The sequence below is a fragment of the Mercenaria mercenaria genome, chromosome 4 (genome assembly GCF_021730395.1).
Source record: "Mercenaria mercenaria strain notata chromosome 4, MADL_Memer_1, whole genome shotgun sequence".
NCBI classification, from domain to species: domain Eukaryota; kingdom Metazoa; phylum Mollusca; class Bivalvia; order Venerida; family Veneridae; genus Mercenaria; species Mercenaria mercenaria.
This window is the reverse complement of record NC_069364.1, coordinates 31,742,057-31,766,926: the sequence shown is the minus strand read 5'-3', so window position 1 is coordinate 31,766,926 and position 24,870 is coordinate 31,742,057. Positions and strand designations below refer to the sequence as shown.

At 37.2% G+C, this 24,870-nt stretch overlaps 1 protein-coding gene across 1 annotated transcript in view; it reads right to left on the bottom strand.

Annotated features, from left to right (window-relative positions):
- LOC128556589 (aldehyde dehydrogenase family 16 member A1-like) overlaps window positions 1-24,870 on the bottom strand; it is an 80,168-nt gene that overhangs the window by 23,850 nt on the left and 31,448 nt on the right. The window contains exons 3-5 of the mRNA XM_053542124.1: window positions 22,585-22,687; window positions 21,801-21,927; window positions 17,201-17,379 (exon numbers count right to left, since the gene is read on the bottom strand). Of these exons, the coding sequence (XP_053398099.1) occupies window positions 17,201-17,379; window positions 21,801-21,927; window positions 22,585-22,687 (409 nt within the window). The remainder of the gene's footprint in view (window positions 1-17,200; window positions 17,380-21,800; window positions 21,928-22,584; window positions 22,688-24,870) is intronic.

Here is a 24,870-nt window from a genome sequence, read left to right as displayed (position 1 = left end):
AGGTGCAATTTAAATTGAACTTGACCTGTATTTTATGATGTTACACTTGTGTACCAAAATCTACCTAAATCTGTCAAGCCTTTCGTGAGTTATTGTCTGGCAACAATGAGTTTGACAAATTTTAAGTTGGAAAGGGCCATAACTACAAAGAACAAGAGCACCCCCTTGCGGGTGCTGACGCTCATCTGATTTTTATGTCTCTGTATAATAGAAATATTGTCCTACCCATGATTTTCTAAGTCCAAAAAGGGTCATAATTCTTACAAAAAGCAGGATGGAGTTATGTTTCTTGATATACAGAGTCAGCTTATGATGGTAAACAACTGATGCAAGTTTCATAGCAATAGCTTTGATAGTTTAGGAGAAAAGTTGACCTAAACATAAAACTTAACAAAGAAATCGGATATTTTCTAAGTCCAAAAGGGGCCATAATTCTTACAAAAAACTGAATGGAGTAATAATTCTTGCTGTATGGGGTCCAGCTTGTGATGATGAACAAGTGTTGCAAGTTTCAAAGCAATAGCTTTGATAGCTTAGGAGAAAAGCTGACCTAAACACAAGTTTTAACCAAGAAATCTAATTTTCTAAGTCCAAAAGGGGCCATAATTCTTGAAATCTGATATTTTTCTTGATGTATGGGGTCAGCTTGGGATGATGAACAAGTGTTGCAAGTTTTAAAGCAATAGCTTTGATAGTTTAGGAGAATGGCTGACCTAAACACAAGTTTTAACCTAGAAATCTAATTTTCTAAGTCCAAAAGGGGCCATAATTCTTGCAAAAAGCAGGATGGAGTTATGTTTCTTGCTGTACAGGCTCAGCTTATGATGGTGAACAAGTGTTGCAAGTTTCAAAGCAAAAGCTTTGATAGTTTAGGAGAAAAGTCGACCTAAACATAAAACTTAACCAAGAAATCTGATATTTTCTAAGTCCAAAAGGGGCCATAATTCTTGCAAAAAGCAGGATGGAGTTATGTTTCTTGCTGTACTGGGTCAGCTTATTGATGGTGAACAAGTGTTGCAAGTTTCAAAGCAATAGCTTTGATAGTTTAGGAGAAAAGCTAACCTAAACATAAAACTTAACCAGGCAACGCCGACACCGACGCCGACACCGACGCTGACACTGACACTGATCAAGTGATGACAATAACTCATCATTTTTTTTCAAAAAATCAGATGAGCTAAAAATTTGTGGTTTGTAGCCAAAGTTGAACTTTATCTGTGTTTTATGATGTTACACCTGTGTGCCAAAAACATTTAAATCTGTCAAGAACTGTCACTGGAGTGTTTAATGACTCCAATGGTGGATGAATATTGCACAATAGCTTGAGTCTGTGTTAAAAAATATCAAATAATAAGAGAGGTACAGATAAAGTGTATCAAAACACTAAGTAAGTATAATTCTATGCAAAAAGGGAGCATAATTCAGGAAATATTGGTGCAAGAGTTATGCACCTTATGTCATATGCTGTGGGTGATGATGTGGAACAACTACTTCAAGTTTGAATCAAATGCATTCCGTAATAACTGTGATATAGTGAAAATGCATCAAAATTAACCTTAAATTCTAAGTAAAAGGGGGCATTATTCATGAACAAGAGCTGTCCGTAAGACAGCGTGCTCCACTATTCGGGGATTTAACAGTAAAATGAATATCTGTCTGAATAAGAGACCTCTAATATAAGAGGAAGATACACCAAGGGGCATAATTCCATCAAATACACAAATTAGAGTTATTAGGATTGTTACCACAAATGCAGATGATGATGGTAAAGACATATTTTGAGTTTCAAGTCATTATCTTATATAGTACCAAAGTTATGTCCAGAAAACAAAGTTTGTTAAAAAAATTTAAGTATAAAAGGGGCATAATTTGGTCAAAAATACAAATCAGAGTTATGGGGATTGTTACCACACATGCAGATGATAGTGATAAAGATACATTTTAAGTTTCAAATCTTTATCTTATATTGCATTAAAGTAACATCCAGAAAGCGAAGATTGCAAAAAAGTTTAAGTACATAAGGGGCATAATTCTGTCAAAAATACAATTAGAGTCATGGGGTATGTAACCACACATGCAGAAGTTGATTATAAACAAATGTTTTTAATTTCAAATCATTATCTTTTAAAGTACCAAAGATATGTCTATTAATAAAGCTTTTGAAAAAATTTAACATGAAAATAATTCCAAGTTTAACTCCTTTGTGACCTTGACCTTGGGTATAATGGGCCAAGCCCCAGCATATACTATGTTTGTATACTGGACAATGTTTATGAGAACTTACAGTAAGATATAAGCAAAAGTAACAGTTATGACAGAAAAACAAAGGTTGCCGAAAAACTTTAACCTTAAAAATAACCTAAGTAAAAGACCTTGGTGACCTTGACCTTGGATAAAATGGGCCCAGTCCCTGTTTGCATACTGGACAATGTTTATGTGAAGTTACAGTAAGATATAAGCAATAGTAACAAAGATATGACAGAAAAACAAAGGTTGCCGAAAAACTTTAACCTTAAAAATAACCTAAGTATAACAGCTTGGTGACCTTGACCTTGGGTATAATGGGCTCAGCCCCTACACATACATTGTTTGTATACTGGACAATGTTTATGTGAAGTTACAGTAATATATAAGCAATAGTAAGAAAGATATGACAGAAAAACAAAGGTTGCCGAAAAACTTTAACCAAGAAGGTCACGCCGATGTCGTTGCGAGTAGTATAGCCCCCCTATTCTCCAAATAGTGGAGCTAAAAATTGGTGTCAGAGTTATGCACCTTGTGTCATATGATGTGGGTGATAAGGTGGAACATCTCTTTTTAAGTCTGAATCAAATCTATTTAGTAACAAGAGCTCGTCGAACACGAAATGCCCCCCTTGATGCATTTAGTAATTGCACAAGGAACAGAAATTATATGCACACTGTAAATAAGTATATGTAAACCATGTGACCCACAGGGCGGAGCCATATTTGACCCTTGGGGAATAATTTGAATAATCTTAGTAGAGGATCACTAGATGATGTCATATACAAAATATCAAAGCCCTAGGCCCTGTGGTTTTGGACAAGAGGTTTTTCAAAGTTTTTTCCTATATAAGGCTATATAAACCATGTGACCCTAGGGGTGGGGCCATATTTGACCCCAGAGAAATAATCTGATCAATCTTGGTAGAGGACCACTAGATTTTGCTACATACCAAATATCAAAGCCCTAGGCCCTATGGTTTTGGACAAGAAGATCAGAAACCATTTAACTGTTCCTGGCCAATGTGACCTTGACCTTTGATCTAATGACCTCAAAATCAATAGGGGTCACCTGCTGGTCATGACCAACCTCCCTATCAACTTTCGTGATCCTAGGCCTAAGCGTTCTTGAGTTATCATCCAGAAACTGTTTTACTGTTCAGGGTCACTGTGACCTTGACCTTTAACATACTGAGCTCAAAATCAATAGGGGTCATCTGCTGGTCATGGCCAACCTAACTATCAATTTTCCTGACACTAGGCCCAAGCGTTCTTGAGTTATTGCCTGGAAACCATTTTACTGTTCCTGGTCACTGTGACCTTGACCTTTGACATACTGACCTCAAAATCAATAGGGGTCACCTGCTGGTCATGACCAACCTCCCTATCAACTTTCGTGATCCTAGGCCTAAGCGTTCTTGAGTTATCATCCGGAAACTGTTTTACTGTTCAGGGTCACTGTGACCTTGACCTTTAACATACTGAGCTCAAAATCAATAGGGGTCATCTGCTGGTCATGGCCAACCTAACTATCAATTTTCCTGACACTAGGCCCAAGCGTTCTTGAGTTATTGCCTGGAAACCATTTTACTGTTCCTGGTCACTGTGACCTTGACCTTTGACATACTGACCTCAAAATCAATAGGGGTCACCTGCTGGTCATGACCAACCTCCCTATCAACTTTCGTGATCCTAGGCCTAAGCGTTCTTGAGTTATCATCCGGAAACTGTTTTACTGTTCAGGGTCACTGTGACCTTGACCTTTAACATACTGACCTCAAAATCAATAGGGGTCATCTGCTGGTCATGACCAACCTCCCTATCAACTTTCATGATCCTAGGCCCAAGTGTTCTTGAGTTATCATCCGGAAACCGTTTTACTATTCAGGGTCACTGTGACCTTGACCTTTGACATACAGACCTCAAAGTCAATAGGGGTCATCTACTGGTGATGACCAACCTCCCTATCAACTTTCATGATCCTAGGCCCAAGCGTTCTTGAGTTATCATCCGGAAACGGATAGGTCTACATTCCGACCGACCGACCGACCGACCGATCGACCGACAGACCGACCGACATCTGCAAAACAATATACCCCTCCTTTTTCAAAGGGGGGCATAATAACTGAGATAGAGAGAAAGTGTATCAAAACTTTAACCTGAAATTCGAAGTAAAAAGGGGGCATAATTTATGAAATATTGGTGCAAGAGTTATGACCCTTGTGTCATATGATATGGGTTAAGATGTTGAACAACTATTTTAAGTCTGAATCAAATCCATTTAGTAATAAAATCTTTCCAGGCACACTGAAGTTATGGAGCAAAAACCAAATACCTAATCTTTGACCTTGAATTGTGACCTTCACCTTTGACCATCAGGCATAGGTGATGTGTTCAACACGTCATCTGGTCTTGCAGAATAATAATGTGAAGTTAAATTAAAATCCTTCCATGCATATAGATTTCGGACGGGATGGGACATGCAAAATTTACTCCTATATAGCCCCCCGACCCAAAGCATGTTTTGAATAGGTACAACCACACACCATACAAAGCTAAATTTCCAATCAATATCAAAGTTTTCATGAAAGTTTAAAATACAGGTTAATATTATACAATTATCGACTTTTTCATAGGTTGATATCAGGATTTATCAACCCAAAAAGAGTTATATTCACCCAGCTGCAGGCGAGGTGAAAATAACCTTTTGAGGGTTGATAAATCTTGATACACTGTTGATATCAACCTCTGAAAAAGTCAATAATTGTTTTATTACATGAATAAATGTAAAGTCAGTCTTGTTATTGCAATTGTAACTTTAATAAAGAAATAAGGAATAAATTTAGACCAAATCAGGTTGATATTGGTTTTCCAAGCACCTACTTCGATCTATTTTTATTTTCGTACTATTTATAGCCCAAGATAAGTTGATATGATATGTACTCAATACTTTTCAAACTGTTTTCAGCCAATCAGAGAAACAATAGAATACAGTCATGTAATAAATTAAATGTGGACTGTTTGAAATTTTTATTATTTTATCAATAATCAAATCTGTAAGATCTTTTGGAAGCATAACCAAGCAGACTAACAGTAGATTCAGTTTGACTGAGTCTGCTCATGAGAGGTAATGGAAAGTGCAACACACCTCATGCCCCTAGCACAGCTTGAGTGTAACTCTATTATAGAGGTACTGAATGGACTCCATGGTCCAAAAGGACCAGAAAACAAAACAATACTGAATCCAGGTACAGGGAGAACAGTACAACATAAGACCTTTCTTTATCTGCAAGGCCAAATGGTTATTTTTAGCCCACCTGAGCATCAAGTTTTGTGCCTATAATCTGTCTATTAACCACTATGAACACTTTTCAAATTACTCTGGTTCATATAATAACCCTTAGCATGCTGGACATGATTGATTCTGCTGTTGCGACGGACTAGTGTAGATCATGATCAGCCTGCACATCCATGCAGTCTGATAATAATCTGCACTGTTTGCCATTCAGTCAGTATCTGTTTGGTAAACACCCTTTTAACAGTTAATGGTAGTGTCCAAACTGAAAGATGGACATGTTCATTATAGAAATTTAGCAGGGTAAGGGATAATGGCCCCTCAGTAACACATGATCAAGCGATAAGAATCTGAGAGAGTGAAGTGCTGATTTTTCACACTGAAGCCTTAACCCTTACCCAGCTAAATTTCTATAACAAACTTGTCCATCTTTCAATTTGGACAGCACCATTAATTGTTAAAAGGGGTGATTACTAAAAATATACTGACTGAATAGCAAACAGTTCAAATCATGATCAGACTGCACAGACTTCCTTTAATGTGAATATTTTTTTCTGTATTTCTTAATCAGTTACTGCTTTACTTACTTTTCAGAATGTTTCAAGCCCCAGATTACATAGAGTCAGTGTCAGTAATACTGTCAGAGGTTCTTTCTGATATAGGAGTAGATGAGAGGATTGTACTTAAGAGAAGAAGAGCAGTTTTACTGGGTGAATCCATCAACACAAGATCAATACAACTATTGGACAACAATGCTACATCATATAATTTTGGCAGCCAGTCAGAGGGCACAACTACATTGCTACTTAATTCAGACAGTGACCAACTAATAGTTCTCAATGATTTTAATGTGATACAAGACAGGAGTGACTGGAAACCAGGTGTAGAAAATTATCTGATGATCCAGGATGATACCGTATCACCTGGCTATTGTTTTCTGCATCCTCTGAGAAAGGATACACCACTTCCATATCCTGTTGCACCTAATAAATATTTATATATATATAATAAATATTTTTTCAGTGAAAGAAAAGGAAAAATATTGATAAAGAATATAGTCATATCTGCATCAGCTGCTAGCCATATAGGAGGAATAAGACATGGTCCAGCACAAAAATTAGAAGAACAACCCGGGATTAGCGAGGCAGACTTTGTTCCAGCTTTCCACTGTAAATCATGGCCTCTACAAGCAAGGCAGTGGTTAGACTGGCAAGGTCTAGGTCAGTGGCCTTCAGCTGACATGAGAAGATACTGTGACAGTTCTGGATGTTTCCTTGTTGCTGCTGGAAGCAAGGGCAGTGAACATGAAGAACTTGAATGGAGAATATCAACATCCCTTGCAGAAAGACACTTGATGTTCAGTCTCAATATCACACAGATTCGATGTTATGTCTTGATGAAGATGATATTGAAAACCTTTATCAAGCCATACTTTAAAGACACAATTTCAAGTTTCATGTGTAAAACAGTTATGTTTCATTGTATTGCAAATACACATTCTAACATCTGGAGAGAAAACAACATACTCGGGTGCCTATCATTGTGTTTATTTGTCCTACACAACTGTATTTTGAATGAAAATTGTCCACACTTCATCATACCTGGAAACAATTTGATGAGAGGAAATATACCACACACAGAAAAACCGTACATTCTGCAAAAACTATGTGATGTTGTAACTGGTAGGTGTATAGAATTACTGGGGATTGAGTGTGAAAGTCTTGGTTTACGGCTTCAGCTTAAAATGAATAATTTAAGCTCATTCAAAGCAAGTGATATTGTTTCAGGACATATATTAAGTTCATCTGCACACAACACTGATTATAGCATAAGGTCTTGTCTAACTTCTATCAGCAACAGTAGTAACGAAGCAGCTGTACAAACACTACTGAAGTACATTATCAAACTTGTTGATATTTCTAACCAATGTGAAGGAGTGGACAAAACAGCATGCTCTCTTCTTGCACCAATTTTTTGCACATCCCTGGGAACTGCCCTAGCATCCCGCAGCATTCATTTGTTCAATACAGTATCAGCAGAAGCTCTCACCTGGATCTCCCTCGGTTTGAATACAGATGTTTCATCTGGTAAACTGAAGCTAGCATCAATCTATTACTGTACAGGGGATACTCAGAAAACGGAAATTACTCTTAGGAATATTGAAAGAGGTTATGACATAAACACTGTTGAGCCTATTTGTCCTTGCAATCTTTATATCAAACAAGCTCCAAGAAAAGGATTTCTTGCAATATCTAATGATCATAACGAAGAAGCTATACAGCACATTACAGCATTCTGTGTTAAATTTCTGCCATATGAAATAAAATGTGTTCCACATGAACTACAGTATGAAATGTTTAGTTCTTCGAAAGACGATCTAGCTTTCAGACCCCCAGATGACTACTGGATAAAATGGGCTGCGGTTGATTCTCTCTCATACCTGTACTTTCTACAATACAAGACCTACAGATGTCTTGGAAGACAAGATGAAAAGAAAAGAGCACTCTCCAACCTTCTCAGGACAATTGACCGAGAACCAAATCTTGGACATAGGGAAACAGCCTTAAATTTACTAGGACAATGCATGGAACAAGAGAGCCGGGCTACAGATGCTTTACGTTGCTATTTACTCTCCTTAAACCTAAGAAAGAGATACAATGCTGCAAAGCTCCACATCTGTAGACTTCTATCAAGTTTACTAACTAAAAGGTAGAGGTTAGGAAAAGCAGACTGGTTGGCATAAAAAACTAGACACTCAGTTTATTTCCCGGCAATAATTTATTCATCTTTGTATATATTTCACAGTTCATCTCATCAAAACAAGTTTCAACTCATTCCCTTTCCACTGACATCACATATATTTAGAAATAGGGCATGTTTTTTAATGGTCCTAAAATGGGGTAACTGAAATTTGCTCTTTTCAAGTTTTTGCATCATGACTCAGCAAGTGATTTTTTCATCATAAAAGTCCAAAACATTGGAAAATATAGTACTTGTACTATTTTATAGAGAAGTGCTGTATAAACAAGTGTACCAGTTTTACAAAGTTTGTTGACTGCAGTATGCAATGTTATATATTTCAGATATAACTGTAAATATCCACCTGTGTTAAAAAATGGGTACCTGAGTATTAAAATAAATTTAGATAAACAAAAGAATTGCTTTCCTCCATTGACAAAAAAAAAAAAAATTGTGCACAACTTCACATGCTTATTAACAGTCCTATAATGTTTCATGTCAAAAACCTTTTGAGATTCATGTGACACAAACTTTTGGACTCATTATGCATATTTTTGACTAAGTCAAGGGGCATAACTCTCATCTGGCTGAGTGAAATCAGAAACAAGACACCAAGTGCACAACTTTACATGCTTAGTAAAATCTCTATAAGGTTTCTTGATTCAAGGTCAAATACTTTTTTCGGATACCTGCTACATGAACTTTCTAAGTCATGGGCCATAACACTGGTCTGAAATGCCAAACAAAACCCTGGATGTAACCTTTACATGTTGAAAAACAATCCTCTAAAATTTGATGACTCATAAGTCACAAGCTTTTTGGGATATATACAACACAAATTTGAACAGACTGACAGACAAATGGTCAGATGTATGGAAGGACATACAGACCAAGGTAAATGTAAGTGTCCATCCCTGTCTCCCCAACATTTTGATGGGTACAAAAATAGCATGAAATGTACCAAGGAACAGAAAAAATATGATATCATCTGTTCTTGTTTACCAGATTGGGATTTCCAGTGATTTCACTGGTGCTGGAAAGCTATCAAGGGGTGTAAGATGACTCCTGTGTTTTAAATGAGATATAAAGAATTACATTTATGTAGAAGTTTTATACAGTAATTTGTATTTTATTACATAAAATGAGATAAAAATCAAATACCTTGATAGTTCCTCTTTATTCCCTATAGTATATTTTTCAATTAAAAAAGCTTTATTTTATCAACAAGAGCTGTCACTAATGGTGACAAATGCCCCTGCAGCACCTTGACCATTGACCTGGTGACCTTGACCTTTGACCTGGTGACCCCAAAGTCAGTAGGGGTCATGTACTCAATAAGTACTATCAGCATGTGACGTCTGAAGGTCATGAGTGAAGTAGTTCGCGAGTAAACAGCCTTCATCCAAAAACTTAATAATGGCCCCTGTGACCATGACCTTTGACCCCGAAGTCAGTAGGGATCGTGTACTCAATAAGTACTATCAGCACGTGAAGTTTGAAGGTCCTGGGTACAGTGGTTCGCGGGTAAAGTGCCTTCATACAAAAAGTTAACATTGGCCCCTGTGACTTTGACCTTTGACCTGGTTACCCTAAAGTCAGTAGGGTCGTGTACTCAATAAGTACTATCAGCATGTGAAGTTTGAAGGTCCTGGGTGCATTTGTTCGCGAGTAAAGTGCCTACATGCAAAAAGTTAACGTTGTGACAAACAAACTAACAAACAAGTTAACATTGGCCCCTGTGACCTTGACCTTTGACCTGGTGACCCTAAAATCAGTAGGGGTCATGTACTCAAAATGTACTATCAGCATGTAAAGTTTGAAGGTCCTGGATGCATTTGTTCGCGAGTAAAGTGCCTACATGCAAAAAGTTAACGTTGTGACAAACAAACTAACAAAGGAGTTAACATTGGCCCCTGTGACCTTGACCTTTGACCTGGTGACCTTAAAATCAGTAGGGGTCGTGTACTCAAAATGTACTATCAGCATGTGAAGTTTGAAGGTCCTGGATGCAGTGGTTCGCGAGTAAAGTGCCTCCATGCAAAAAGTTAACGTTGTGACGAACAAACATATGGACAGTTGAAAACTAATATGTCTCCCATGCCTCCCTTCGGGGGCATAAAAATACATAACGTTACGCTGCAAATAATAAAACAATATTTGTCTATGAAACGTCATGATGTTTTGTCTTTCCTGTTTACAGACATTAATTTCCCGCGCTTTGTTAAAATGTAAGAACAAGAGCGCTGCCAAGCGGGGCAATATACGCCCAAAGGCTTACATCATAGGATGGGAGCAAAACTTTAAGAACTTGACTGTTGTAGCCCCAAAGGACTGGAACAACAAAAGGAAAACTTCACACAAGAGGACCATGATGGTCCTGAATCGCTCACCTGTCCCAATTTTAATGAAGATCCATTGAAAAATATGGCTTCTAGAGAGGTCACAAGGTTTTTCTATTATTTGACCTAATGACCTAGTTTTTGAAGGCACATGACCCAGTTTTGAACTTGACCTAGATATTATCAAGGTGAACATTCTCACCAATTTTCATGAAGACCTCATGAAGAGTATGGCCTCTAGAGAGGTCACAAGGTTTTTCTATTTTTAGACCTACTGACCTAGTTTTTGACCGCAGCTGACCCAGTTTCGAACTTGATCTAAATATTATCAAGATGAATATTCAAACCAACTTTCATACAGATCCCATGAAAAATATGGCCTCTAGAGAGGTCACAAGGTTTTTTTATTATTTGACCTACTGACCTAGTTTTTGAAGACACGTGACCCAGTTTCAAATCTGACCTAGATATCATCAAGGTGAACATTCTGACCAATTTTCAAGAAGATCCTTTGAAAAGTATGGCCTCTAGAGAGGTAACAAGGTTTTTCTATTTTTAGATCTACTGACTAGTTTTTGACAGCAGTTGACCCAGTTTCAAATCTGACCTAGATATCATCAAGATGTATATTCAAACCAACATTCATACAGATCCCATGAAAAATATGGCCTCTAGAGAGGTCACAAGGTTTTTCTATTATTTGACCTATTGACCTAGTTTTTGAAGGCACATGACCCAGTTTTGAACTTGACCTAGATATCATCAAGATGAACATTCTGACCAATTTTCATGAAGATCCATTGAAAAGTACGGCCTCTAGAGAGGTCACAAGGTTTTTCTATTTTTAGACCTACTGACCTAGTTTTTGACTGCAGTTGACCCAGTTTTGAAAATGACCTAGATATCATCAAGATGAACATCCAAACCAACTTTCATACAGATCCCATGAAAAATATGGCCTCTAGAGAGGTCACAAGGTTTTTCTATTATTTGACCTACTGACCTAGTTTTTGATGGCAAGTGACCCAGTTTCGAATTTGATCTAGATATCATCAAGGTAAACACCCTGACCAATTTTCATGAAGATCCATTGAAAAGTATGGCCTCTACAGAGGTCACAAGATTTTTCTATTTTTAGTCCTACTGACCTAGTTTTTGATCGCACTTGACCCAGTTTCGAATTTGACCTAGATATCATCAAGATGAACATTCTGACTAACTTTCATAAAGATCCCATGAAAAATGTGACCTCTAGAGTGGTCAAAAGCAAAAGTTTTCGGACGGACGGACCGATGACGGACGCCACGCGATCACAAAAGCTCACCTTGTCACTTTGTGACAGGTGAGCTAAAAACAAATCTAAGTCCACAAAAAAATATTCAAAGTCTACAAAAAAATCCTTATCAGGTACAGGTATGTAAAAATACACCTAAAAATTGGAGGAACCATCCATGTTGTACCACAGAAAAGTGGTCTCGGTTTTTGCCTACGGCCAATAATAAAAAAAGTTTTAAAATAAGCTATTTATAGTAACATAAAAGGGAAGTAATTCAAACAAAAAATTATTGTAAGTACAAAAAAAGAGATATGCCAAATAAAAACAAGAGCACTGCAATGCAGAGCAATATACACAAAGCAAAGTCATATATGACCTTTGACCCTTAAGTGTGACCTTGACCTTGAAGTGAGTCATCCGGAACATGCGCTCTGCACATCGTTACAATGTGGTGAACATTTCTGCCAAGTTTCTTTGAAATCCTTCCAGCAGTTCAAGAGATACAGAGCAGGTACGAAAAAAACTGATATGACTTTTGACCCCTAAGTGTGACCTTGACCTTGAAGCAAGTCGTCCGGAACATGCGCTCTGCACATCATCTTGGTGTGGTGAACATTTGTGTCAAGTTTCTTTGAAATCCTTCAAGGGGTTCAAGAGTTACAGAGCGGACATGAAACAAACTGATATGACCTTTGACTCCTAAGTGTGACCTTGATCTTGAAGCGAGACGTCCAAAACATGCGCTCTGCACTTCGTCTCGGTGTGGTGAACATTTGTGTCAAGTTTCCTTGAAATCCTTCAAGGGGTTCAAGAGTTACAGAGCGGACACGAAATTGCTAACGGACAGAGGGACGGACGGACACCAGCGTCATAACATAATATGTCCCTTCGGGCGTATAAAAACATTGCTACAAAATAATTTATTCATTTGATTTTTTTCTATTGTTTGTTGAATATGGTTACAGCTCTCAGGTAACTGTATACATATTAACTCAGCAGAGCCTCGATAAGGCCCACACAGTTATCCTTGAGCCAGATATTGCCATCTGCACCTACAACCAGCGAAAAAATCTTATCATATACCATTGTACAAATATAATTGTACAGCTGTGATACCCAACCCAATATTTCATATTATATTCATACAGTGATTTCATGTTTTAATCAATTTACTTACTCATAAGGTCAGTGTAACTGTGCTGAATGGGAAAACAACAGTGAATTACTAATTCAGTTTCACTTAATATAATAAACTATGCCTGTTAGTTGTCTGTCTGTCTGTCTGTCTAGATGTCTGTCCGTCCGTCCATCTGTCTGTCTGTCAGAAAACAATCTTGTGTGCACCAACTCTTGCCATCCCCTTGACACAAATTAATGAAACTTACTTGATCAGTAACAACAATAGTTGTGCATGGTGCATGTTAAGTTCTTTCAGAAAAAAATTTGCAGTTACGGAACTTTGTTTTCTGTTACTTTACTATAGACATAGAGTCTGCACATGCAATCTTGTGCATGCCTAATCTCCCGAACCCTTGCACACAATTTAATGTAACATCACACAAGAGTGCCAGACTCACAAAATACGCCTGTCTAAATATTCAGTTATGTATTATAAAGGTAATATTATTATGTTGATGTTGTATGCCTTAAAAAAGTAAGAAGGAATCAAGGTATTTGTGAGTTTCAATGTGGGATGAAATTGACAATCAGATCAAAACTGTTTGAATGGACAAGACTAATTTCGCAGATTTCAAGTAATTCAAGGGACACAATTCGAAAGTGCCTAGGGCGATTTGGGTGGTTATCGAACTTGGACGAGATATTATGTCAAGCACACTGTCACCAATTTAGGTGAAGATCTGATGAAAAATGTTCCACTTAGAGGGTGGACAAGGCCAAATTCACAGTTTTTCATTGAAGTAATTCAAGGGCCATAATCCAAGAGTGCCTTGGAGTGCGATTTGGATGGTTATTGAACCTGGCCAAGATATTATGCCCACAAAGGTTTTCAACAAGTTTGGTGAAGATCGGATGAAAACTGTTCGACTTAGAGAGTGGACATGCTTTTGGACACCGACCGCTTGCACTCCACCTTTGGCAGGGGATAATAAAATCTTCACACTGCTCTTGAGAAATTGTGCAAATGGTAAGTAAAATAACCACATCTTTTTCACAATTTTATGCACAGAAACTGGTTCATGAAACTTACTTTATTTAAGGTTCAAGCCAATAGTAGCTAAAAATATACACCAAATAGGGGAAATATTTTGGATGAATATTAGAATAATGCAGTAATTTTACATAATTCAGCTTGTTTACTTTCTAGCTTTAAAGGGATTCGCCCACACATTTTAGGTGACATATAATTCCTCTCAAAAATCTATAACAAGAGTGAGAGAATGTAGCAATATATGCCCGTCAAAGCAAATTTCTTTACACTAGGACCTGTATTTGCAAATGGAATTTTAATTCTGTGGTTGTGTAGTAATTATTGTAATCGTTTATTTTTCTAAGTCCACAAAAAAAAAACTTACCAGAGATACCTTAAAATACACCTAAAATTTAAAAGTTACATCTATGTTGTACAACAGAAAAGTGGTCTTGGGGTTTCCCTACGGTCAATTATAAACAAGAGGACCATGAAGGGCCTGTATTGCTTACCTGACCTATTGACTTAAAGATCATCATGATTTGACCCAGTGACCTAGTTTTTGACCCCACATGATCCAGATTCGAACCTGACCTAAAGATCATCAAGATTAACATTCTGACTAAGTCATAAATGTGGCCTCTAGAGTGTTAACAAGCTTTCCCTTTGATTTGACCTAGTGACCTAGTTTTTGACCCCACCTGACCCAAATTTAAACTTGACCTATCGATCTTCAAGATTAACATTCTGACTAAGTTTCATTAAGATATGGTCATAAATGTGGCCTACACAGTGCCAACTAGCTTTTCCTTTCATTTGACCTGGTGACCTAGTTTTGGATCCAACATGACCCAGATTCAAACTGGACCTTGAGATCATCAAGATTAACATTCTGACCAAGTTTCATGAAGATACAGTCATAAATGTGGCCTCTACAGTGTTAACAAGCTTTTCCTTTGATTTGACCTGGTGGCCTAGTTTTTGACCCCAGATGACCCAATATCAAACTCGCCCAAAATTTTATTGAGGGTAACATTCTGACCAAGTTTCATTAAGATTGGGTCAAAACTGTGACCTCTAGAGTGTTAACAAGCTTTTCCTTTGATTTGACCTGGTGACCTAGTTTTTGACCCCAGATGACCCAATATGGAACTTGTCCAAATTTTACTGAGGGTAACATTCTGACCAAGTTTCATTAAGATTGGGCCAAAATTGTAACCTCTAGAGTGTTAACAAGCTTTTTCTTTGATTTGACCTGGTGACCTAGTTTTTGAACCAAGATCACCCATATTGAACTCGTCCAAAATTTTACTGAGGGTAACATTCTGACCAAGTTTCATTAAGATTGGGTCAATATTGTGACCTCTAGAGTGTTAACAAGATTTTCCTTTGATCTGACCTGGTGACCTAGTTTTTGACCAAATACTGAACTCATCCGAGATTTTATTGAGGGTAACATTCTGACCAAGTTTCATTAAGATTAGGCCAAAAATGTGACCTCCAGAGTGATAACAGTAAAATCGTTGATGACAGATGGACGACTGACGGACGACGACGTATGATGGACACAGGGCGATCACAAAACCTCACCTTGAGCTAAAAAGTTACAATATAAGTTATTTATAGTAACAACTAAGGGAAGTTAATCTTAAAAAAAAAAATCCAAAAAAAAAAAAATTCTAAGTCCACACAAAAATCCTTACCAGGTAAAGATAGGTCAAAATACACCTCAAAATTGGATGTAACATGCATGTTGTATTACAGGAAAGTGGTCTCAATTTTTCCCTACGCCTAGTAATGAAAAAGTTACAATATAAGCTATTGATAGTAACAACAAAGGGAAGTAATTCTAAAGAAGGGACCTGCGCATGACACTCTGTCTCATGATGGTGTACAATTGTTTGTAGTTCCATCAAAATCCCTCCATGCATGAAGAAGAAATGATCCGGACAAAGTCATTCTTGTATCTGACCTTTTACCTCTAAGTGTGACCTTGGCCTAAGACCTATGGACCTGGTTCTTGCGCAAGAAACTCCGTCTCATGGTGATGAACATTTGTGCAAAGTTATATCAAAATCCCTCCATGCATGAAGAAGAAATGCTCCAGACAAAGTTTTCATTCATGTATCCTTTGACCTCTAAGTGTGACCTTGACCTTAGACCTAGGGACCTAATTCTTGCGTAGGACACTCTGTCTCATAATGGTGAACAAAGGTGCCAAGTTACATCAAAATCCCTCCATTCATGAAGAAGATATGCTCTGGATAAAGTCATTCTTGAATTTGACCTCTGACCTCTAAGTGTGACCTTGACCTTAGACCTAGGGACCTGGTTCTTGCGCAAGACACTCCGTCTCATAATGGTGAACAATTGTGCCAAGTTTCATGAAAATCCCTCCATACATGAAGAAGATATGCTCCGGACAAAGTCTGTGGACACCGCCCGCACGCCCACCAGGGGCGTTCCCATAATACGTCCCGTTTTTCAAACGGGCGTATAAAAAGTGAGTACTTTGAAAGTGACTAATGGTACATACTTACTGACATAAGATTTTTGCAAAATATTCTTACAAACAACCCAAACTAGTGTGCAGAAGATAGTAAACCATTGCAATGCCTTTGAAATAATGCAGAAAATTTACATTCTTCTTGCATTTTCATCAATATCTTACAATATCTATCTAACTTTTATTTTCATCAACTTTATCATTTTTCAGTGTCACATATGTACATTCCATGCCAAACTTGGTGGAAATGAACATGTTGAAAAATTTTACCCAAAGTGTGGCGAGTAGCTTTAATTGTGAAAGAAGATCTGAGGTGCCGCTCAAGACACTATTCTGGGTACAACCATCAACCATTTCATAAGCTAGTGAAATAGATTCATCACATGACAGATTTCTTCATCTCAAACATTTTTACCACACAATGGAGAAGGGGAATTGATTTTATGTCAGTACCCATAACCACTCAGCAACCATTAGGCCCCACTTTCTGCTTCAATTGTGAATTCAGGTGTCTTAACTTCTCAAATGATACAGCAAACAAAAGAAATCACAGAACAGATAAGATTAGGTCCTAAGTAAACAGATCAATAGAGAATACTACTGATATAGTTATATTATAGTTTAGCATATTTCTGAGAATAATATTGTCATACCAACAGACTGCCATCCTCTCATCTCTGTATCCATGAGTTGAGCCCAGCCAGCATGGTGGTACCAATGTCTTACCATAACAGGAATATCTGCATCACGAGTCTCGCGGAATGGTTTTCCATTATCCATAGCTTCTACAACACTCAATAGACGCTGATGCTTTTGGATATGTCTTGCCACACTGAAATGTATTTAAGAAGTTTTTTCTACCTCTCTGTTCTGGAACGAAGTAAGTAGGTAATATTAGTTACACTGCTTGTTGGTGACAGGATACGGGATATATGCTGTTGAGGAAATCCATATCCAGATATGGATTTTCGAGACAGCGTATATCCCGTATCCTGTCACCAACAAGCAGTGTAACGATTTTATCTTGCCGACTACCTTTACTTACATGCTATACAGTAATCAACACATTCTGTAAATTAACAAAGCTACTTACAGTGCAGACTGGAATCCTACAAATCATTTGTTTGGTCATCTTTAGTTGATTTACACCAGCCATAAAATGCACAATGACCTGTGTTTTGGTTAAATCACAAAACACAAAAGCTCATTTACACAGGTTATGCACTGGTTTAGATTAGAAACGCTAAAAAACTTCTTGTTCCATCCCTTCTAAAGTAACTTGATATCACGATGTCATAAATGTCTTGATACATGGCTTTCATCCCGTTTCCTGTTAAATCATTTATCTTGCACGTAGATTAAATGATCCTACAACAAACTGCTGAGCAATAAATATGTCAATTCCTTTATTTCACGATGATTTAACTATTTAACTTCCAAAACAAGATTTCAACGTCCGTGTATTCCATACAGAGTTATTCAGCTTTTACGGCTAACATTTGTCAAACTTCATGAGCCCCAACTTAAGTAGAATGAAATCGGCAAGAAAACACTAAATTTACTCTCAGAAACGATACTATCACTGGAGCTAAAAATAATCTGGCTTGATTCAATTAAGCCAGCAGTGTGGCAGCCATTTTGTTTTAATCAAAATTCATATCTGAAATATACTAGCAGGATATGGAATATATCCTGTCTCCACGTGACGTCTATTGACCAATAGAAATGCAAGAAACTTGTAGGAGGCAAGATAAGAATATGTATGTCCTATTTTGCCTTACTTCTTTCAATTTCACATGACTGAGGTCAAGGTGTCTGCCACTCAAGCCAGCGAAAGTGGGTTCAAAAAACAAAGAAAAATATCAAACAGGGAATGCCACGCACCAAAAACGTAGCCTCCTCCAAAGGAAACCCCCAGCACGCAGACACGTGCACCACACACACACACACACACACACACACAAAGCCAACACATAAGGACAAAACGAACAACACACACGCACACAAAGCCAACACATAAGACGAAACGAACAAACAAAGGAACACAGTGGGGCACCGCCTTGGAACGGTCAGTGGCAAAACCACCACTGGGGTTTAAGCCTAACTGGGTTTATGACTGCATCTTCTCATATGAAACCAGTATTGGTTTTTTCATGGGGCAGATATGGCAGTGATTCAAATAAGCTCATGGATTTCATCACAATCATGCTAAAATAAGTATAAACTCTAGAACACACTCAAATTGTGTTCCAATATTTCTTTTGTACAAAGATCTGATGAGTTTCCACATTATATGGAAGCAGATGATAAACTATTACTGGCTAGTAGTCTAACTTTGTTCACCTTGCATTAGCAAAGTGGAGCCCCATCAATGATTATTAACAGATTAAAAAACTCCTATCTATCTAATATAACAAGAGGGTCATGATGACCCTGGATCGCTCACCTGAGTTATATAAACTACATGTTTCAAATGTCAAACTGATGCTAAAATATTAAGGAAGTCAGTAGGTCACATTCATGGTCAATGAAATTCAGTTTTACGATCGGTGTGCAAAACTGTGTACTATGCCATCCAAATTTAAAGGCTGTATCTTAAAAAACAAGAGGACCATGATGGTCCTGAATCGCTCACCTCTTCCCACATGACCCAGTTGATAAACATTCAGACCAACTTTCATACAGATCCCATGAAAAATATGGCCTCTAGAGAGGTCACAATGTTTTTTCATTATCTGACCTACTGACCTACTTTTTGAAGGCACGTGACCCACTTTCAAACTTGACCTAGATATCATCAAGATGAACATTCTGACCAATTTTCATGAAGATCCATTCACAAATATGGCCTCTAGAGATGTCACAAGGTTTTTCTATTTTTAGACCTACTGACCTAGTTTTTGACCGCACATGACCCTGTTTCGAACTTGACCTAGATATCATCAAGATGAACATTCAGACCAACTTTCATACAGATCCCATGAAAAATATGGCCTTTAGAGAGGTCACAAGGTTTTTCTATTATTTGACCTACTGACCTATTTTTTGATGGCACGTGATCCACTTTCGAACTTGACCTAGATATCATCAAGATGAACATTCAGACCAACTTTCATACAGATCCCATGAAAAATATAGTCTCTAGAGAGGTCACAAGGTTTTTCTATTATTTGACCTACTGACCTAGTTTTTGACGGCACGTGACCCACTTTCGAACTTGACCTAGATATCATCAAGGTGAACATTCTGACCAATTTTCATGAAGATCTCATGAAATATATGGCCTCTAGAGATGTCACAAGGTTTTTCTATTTTTAGACCTACTGACCTAGTTTTTGACCGCACGTGACCCAGTTTCGAACTTGACCTAGACATCATCAAGATGAACATTCAGACCAACTTTCATACAGATCCCATGAAAAATATGGCCTTTAGAGAGGTCACAAGGTTTTTCTATTATTTGACCTACTGACCTAGTTTTTGAAGGCACGTGACCCAGTTTCGAACTTGACCTAGATATCATCAAGGTGAACGTTCTGACCAATTTTCATGAAGATCTTATGAAATATATGGCCTCTAGAGAGGTCACAAGGTTTTTCTATTTTTAGACCTACTGACCTAGTTTTTGATGGCACGTGACCCAGTTTCGAACTTGACCTAGATATCATCAAGATGAACATTCTCACCAATTTTCATGAAGATCTCATGAAATATATGGCCTCTAGAGAGGTCACAAGGTTTTTCTATTTTTAGACCTACTGACCTAGTTTTTGGCGGCACGTGACCCAGTTTAAAACTTGACCTAGATATCATCAAGATGAACATTCTGACCAACTTTCATAAAGATCCCACAAAAAATGTGACCTCTAGAGTGGTCACAAGCAAAAGTTTACGGACGGACGGACGCACGCACGCACGGACGGACGCACGGACGACGGACGACGGACGCTGCGTGATCACAAAAGCTCACCTTGTCACTATGTGACAGGTGAGCTAACAAGAAAGTAGGTCAGCTGGTCAAGATCACAGTCAAGTGACATCATATTACTTAGGGTCATCAGGTAATTATAATTAAACAGTCTTGGAAATAGGATCAGATAATTTTTTAAGTATTTTTTCCTATGCAACTCATATAATAATTAAGTGGCCCCGGGGCATGGCCTATTTTAAACCAAGGTGCATAATTTGAACAATTTTGGTAGAGGACTACTAGGCAATGCATCATACCAAATATCAAAGGCCTAGATCGTGTGGTTTCAGACAAGAAGATTTTTAAAGTTATTTCCTATACAAGTCTATATAAAATTTGGGACCCCAAGGGCAGGGCCTCTTTTCATCCCAGGGGTACAATTTGAAAAATTCTGGTTGAGGACCATAAGACAATGCTACAAACAAAATATCAAAGGTCTAAGTCTTGTGGTTTCAGACAAGAAGACTTTTAAACTTTTTTTCCTATATAAGTCTATGTAAAACTTGAGGCCGCCGAGGTGGGGCCATATTTGACCCTAGGGGGATCATTTGAACAATCTTGGTACTGGACCACTAGATGATGCTACATACCAAATATCAAAGCCCTAGGCCCTGTGGATCTGGACAAGAAGATTTTTTAAGTTTTTCCATTCGGTTGCCATGGCAACCAGAGTTCTATATGGAATTCAATTCTTTGAAAAATTTTGAAAGGGAGCCACCCAAGGATCATTCCTGTGAAGTTTGGTGTAATTCTGCCCAGTGGTTTTCAAGAAGAAGATTTTTTAGAAAATGTTGAAAGACACACGACGCACAACAGATGACGGACATTGAAATGTCACAAAAGCTCACCATGAGCCTTTGGCTCAAGTGAGCTAAAAATGGAGTGAGCATCAACTTTCGAAACCATGAGATTGCTGCAAGTTGAAGTAATGGAACTCATTTGAATTTTCCACTTTGTAACTTATCCAAAGATGAACCAAACAGAACTTAGTGAAAACTAACAACATCATTGGTAACCAATTAAGATTGCATAAATACTTTCATATGAGCATTCAGAAGCTGGTAGATTGGTACTTGCAAATCATTCCTAACTAGATCTTTGGTGACATCAGTGCAGTGAGTACGAGTTAAGATAATAACGTAACAGACTGGGTACATTTTCAATAACTCTGTCTGACAGGCACAGAATAAAACGTATATTTTGACACATTACAAAAGCATATTCAGTTTATATAGGAGAAGCAGAGAAAACAGTTTCATTTAGAGGTGACTAGCTTTGATTACCTGTACATGTATCTAGCTCTGACATGGGGTGGTGTTTTACTCCATGATTCATAAGCTTTACGAGATGACTTCACAGCCAGATCTACATCCTCCTGTGTGCCCTGTAATGTTGAAGCAAGGATCTGACCTGAAAAATAAACAACAGAATCTTTAATACTGTAAGTTCAGACTTTTTTCTGAATCAGGGAAAAAAAGACCCAAGTCAATTATAAACAGAATGGATTAAATGATCAAATGACCAGTTTTGGATTTTGTATGATACAATAACTTTTGCACTTTCTGAACAAAATGCCTACAACAAATTGAACAAATCAACCTTTTCTACATTTCAATGAATTTAAAATAACATTTTATGCTTCAATAAACTGGAAATTTTAGGATCACTAATGTATACTGTAAAATCATAAATTCCAGTGGGCGATTTCTTTTTGTGGATTTCTTGGTTATATCAGTCCATGAAATTAAAACCCAGTAAATACAGAAAATTCATATGTTTCATTCTTTAACTTTGACATCCATGAATTTAAGTCGCAAGGAAATTGCTGTTTATGCCAAAGCCACAAAATTTTTACAACAAAGAAATTAACCCTTACCCTGCTAAATTTCTATAATAAACACTTCCTTTTTTCAATTTGAACAGTACCATTAACTGTTAAAAGGGGTGCATATATAGACCAAAAAGGTACTGACTTAATGGCGAACAGTGCAGATCATGATCTACACTGGTCACACATGAAGAATTAATCGTGTCTAGCATGATAAGGGTTAAATGATATCACAGTACCTGTTGCTGGGTTTTTGGATTGGTATACTTTCCTGCCTTCTGGTTTCACCCATTTTCCATCAATAAAATGTCCAAAACTTCTTTCATGGTCATCTAACCATGCCTACAAATAAAATAAACTGCAAAATTGTAAATATTGCCAGTCTATGTAATATGTCCACCATCTGATGATGGTAGGCTGAAAATTTGATTTCTTTGACAAATTCTTTATAATCAATCTAGTGGCTAGTCTAGGCATGCTCATACAAAATGTAATAGCTATTCCATTATATTATGACCTTACCAACTGATGATGTGACATTAAAACAGTAACTGCAGCTATTAAGTGTTTTTGACAGTTACTTTTTTAACATATGGTTTTCAAAGTGTAAACTTTTCGCCTACTATCAATATAATCATTTGTTTCAACACTAAATAAAATGTGCATGAGACATTTTTTATGATTTCACAACAATTCAGCAGTGTTCCCTTTTTTTCCAAGGGTAAACTTACCCCTTGACACAAATACTGGGAGTAAATCTCAATTTTTGCGGGTATAAAAGTTATACAATAAAAATTTACACACTAAAGTTAAACTCCATCAACCACTTACTTTGGTAACATTTTGGGTACTTTTCCTGAACTTTAGCATTAGTAGTGTCAATTCCCATAGACGGCTGGCACTCTTTACTCTAGTGTTGCAAAGTATCACTTGTTTTATTATTTGCAGTAAAGGCTCAAATTGTGACTTCCTTGGAGATGGGGAGAAATTAGATTGGTTAAATTTTAAAGTGCTGATTCACTTCCACGGGCGTTAGAATATATAACCCATCTACATTTTTTTACGTCACTGAGAAAACATTCTGCAGTTAGCCAATTGATTTGACAGGCAAGTAGTATTTCCAAGGTTTATTTTCAGGACATACCTTGGATTCCAGATTAACCTATCCATCCCGGGCATTTTCGAAGGTGCACAATCTCGCACAGGGTAAAAAATATATGCATGATTTTTATATTTTTCACATGATTTACGCAATAATTCACATGAGAGGGAATACTGAATTTAGGTATTATGAGTAAGGCAATTCCCAATGCCTCTACTTTTGATGTTGTTTTCAACAGTATACTCAGTTCCAAAAGAAAGTGTGCACTTTCTAAGTTTAAATATTTTAAACACCAGTCCTATTTCGATTAAAAGCAACCACTTAAAGCGACTGCAACTCAAAATCTAAAATGCACACCAATTTGTTTACGAACGGATTTAAATTTTGGTACCAAACATTATAAGTTTTCATGAAAATAACCGAGAAAAAATAACAGAAAACTAAATGCACACTTTCTTTTGGAACTGAGTGTATTTAATCAGTTTACGATCCCAGTATTTCTAGATTCCATAACAGTAACTGTTTTTTTACAAATAACGGACAACTTCCCCACATGAATCTGAGTTGTGGTATGCACTAAACATTAGCCATGCCAAGGATGAAACTCAAAACCTCTATATCTTTTTTACAGCTTTGTGCTTTCTATGGACACAACTCAATGAAATTTAGTTTTTTTTATTCATTAAAAAAATCTCCAACAGAATATACAGAAAGTGAATAATGTCATTAAATACTGCATAAATGTGACCAACAACCTTTCACTGAAATGTTTTTAGCTTAGATGTAGATAGGAAACGTGACTTTGCATAAATATAATTAAAAATCCTATTTACAGTACAGTATCTAACTTTAGACAGATCAATGATATAAACATGGAAGGGGATGAGAATGATAGCTAATACACTCACATGTTCACATATCCTAGTCTAGCTCCACACTTTCCTCACCTTCAATTATTTGACATTTTTAAAACAGAAGAGCTTTTGTTTATCACCCACTGATATATCACAAAAGGTTTGCCTGTTAGCAGGTCTCTCTAAAACTACTTAGACAAATGCTTTCAAACTTAACTCATGTATTTGGCATCACGAGATGACATTGAGGGACAAGTTATATAACTTTATCTTTTATTTTGTCAAAATTATGTCCCTTTTAAGCTTTAGAATTCCAAGTTAAGGTTTTGCAAGTTTAAGTATAGGATTCTCAACAAGAGATCACAGAGTGATCTTGGCGCCCACCAATGTGCCATTTTTGAGTGTTCCAAATTTCAAGACTTACTGACTAGCTCAAGGTCAAATTTCATTTCCGTACACAACACTGTAGATCAATTGCAAGGACAAAGTTCTTTGTAAACAAAACTATGCATGTGCATCAAGTTTGAAGGCTGTAGTTTGAGAAATTTGAAAGTAGGTCACTAGGTCAA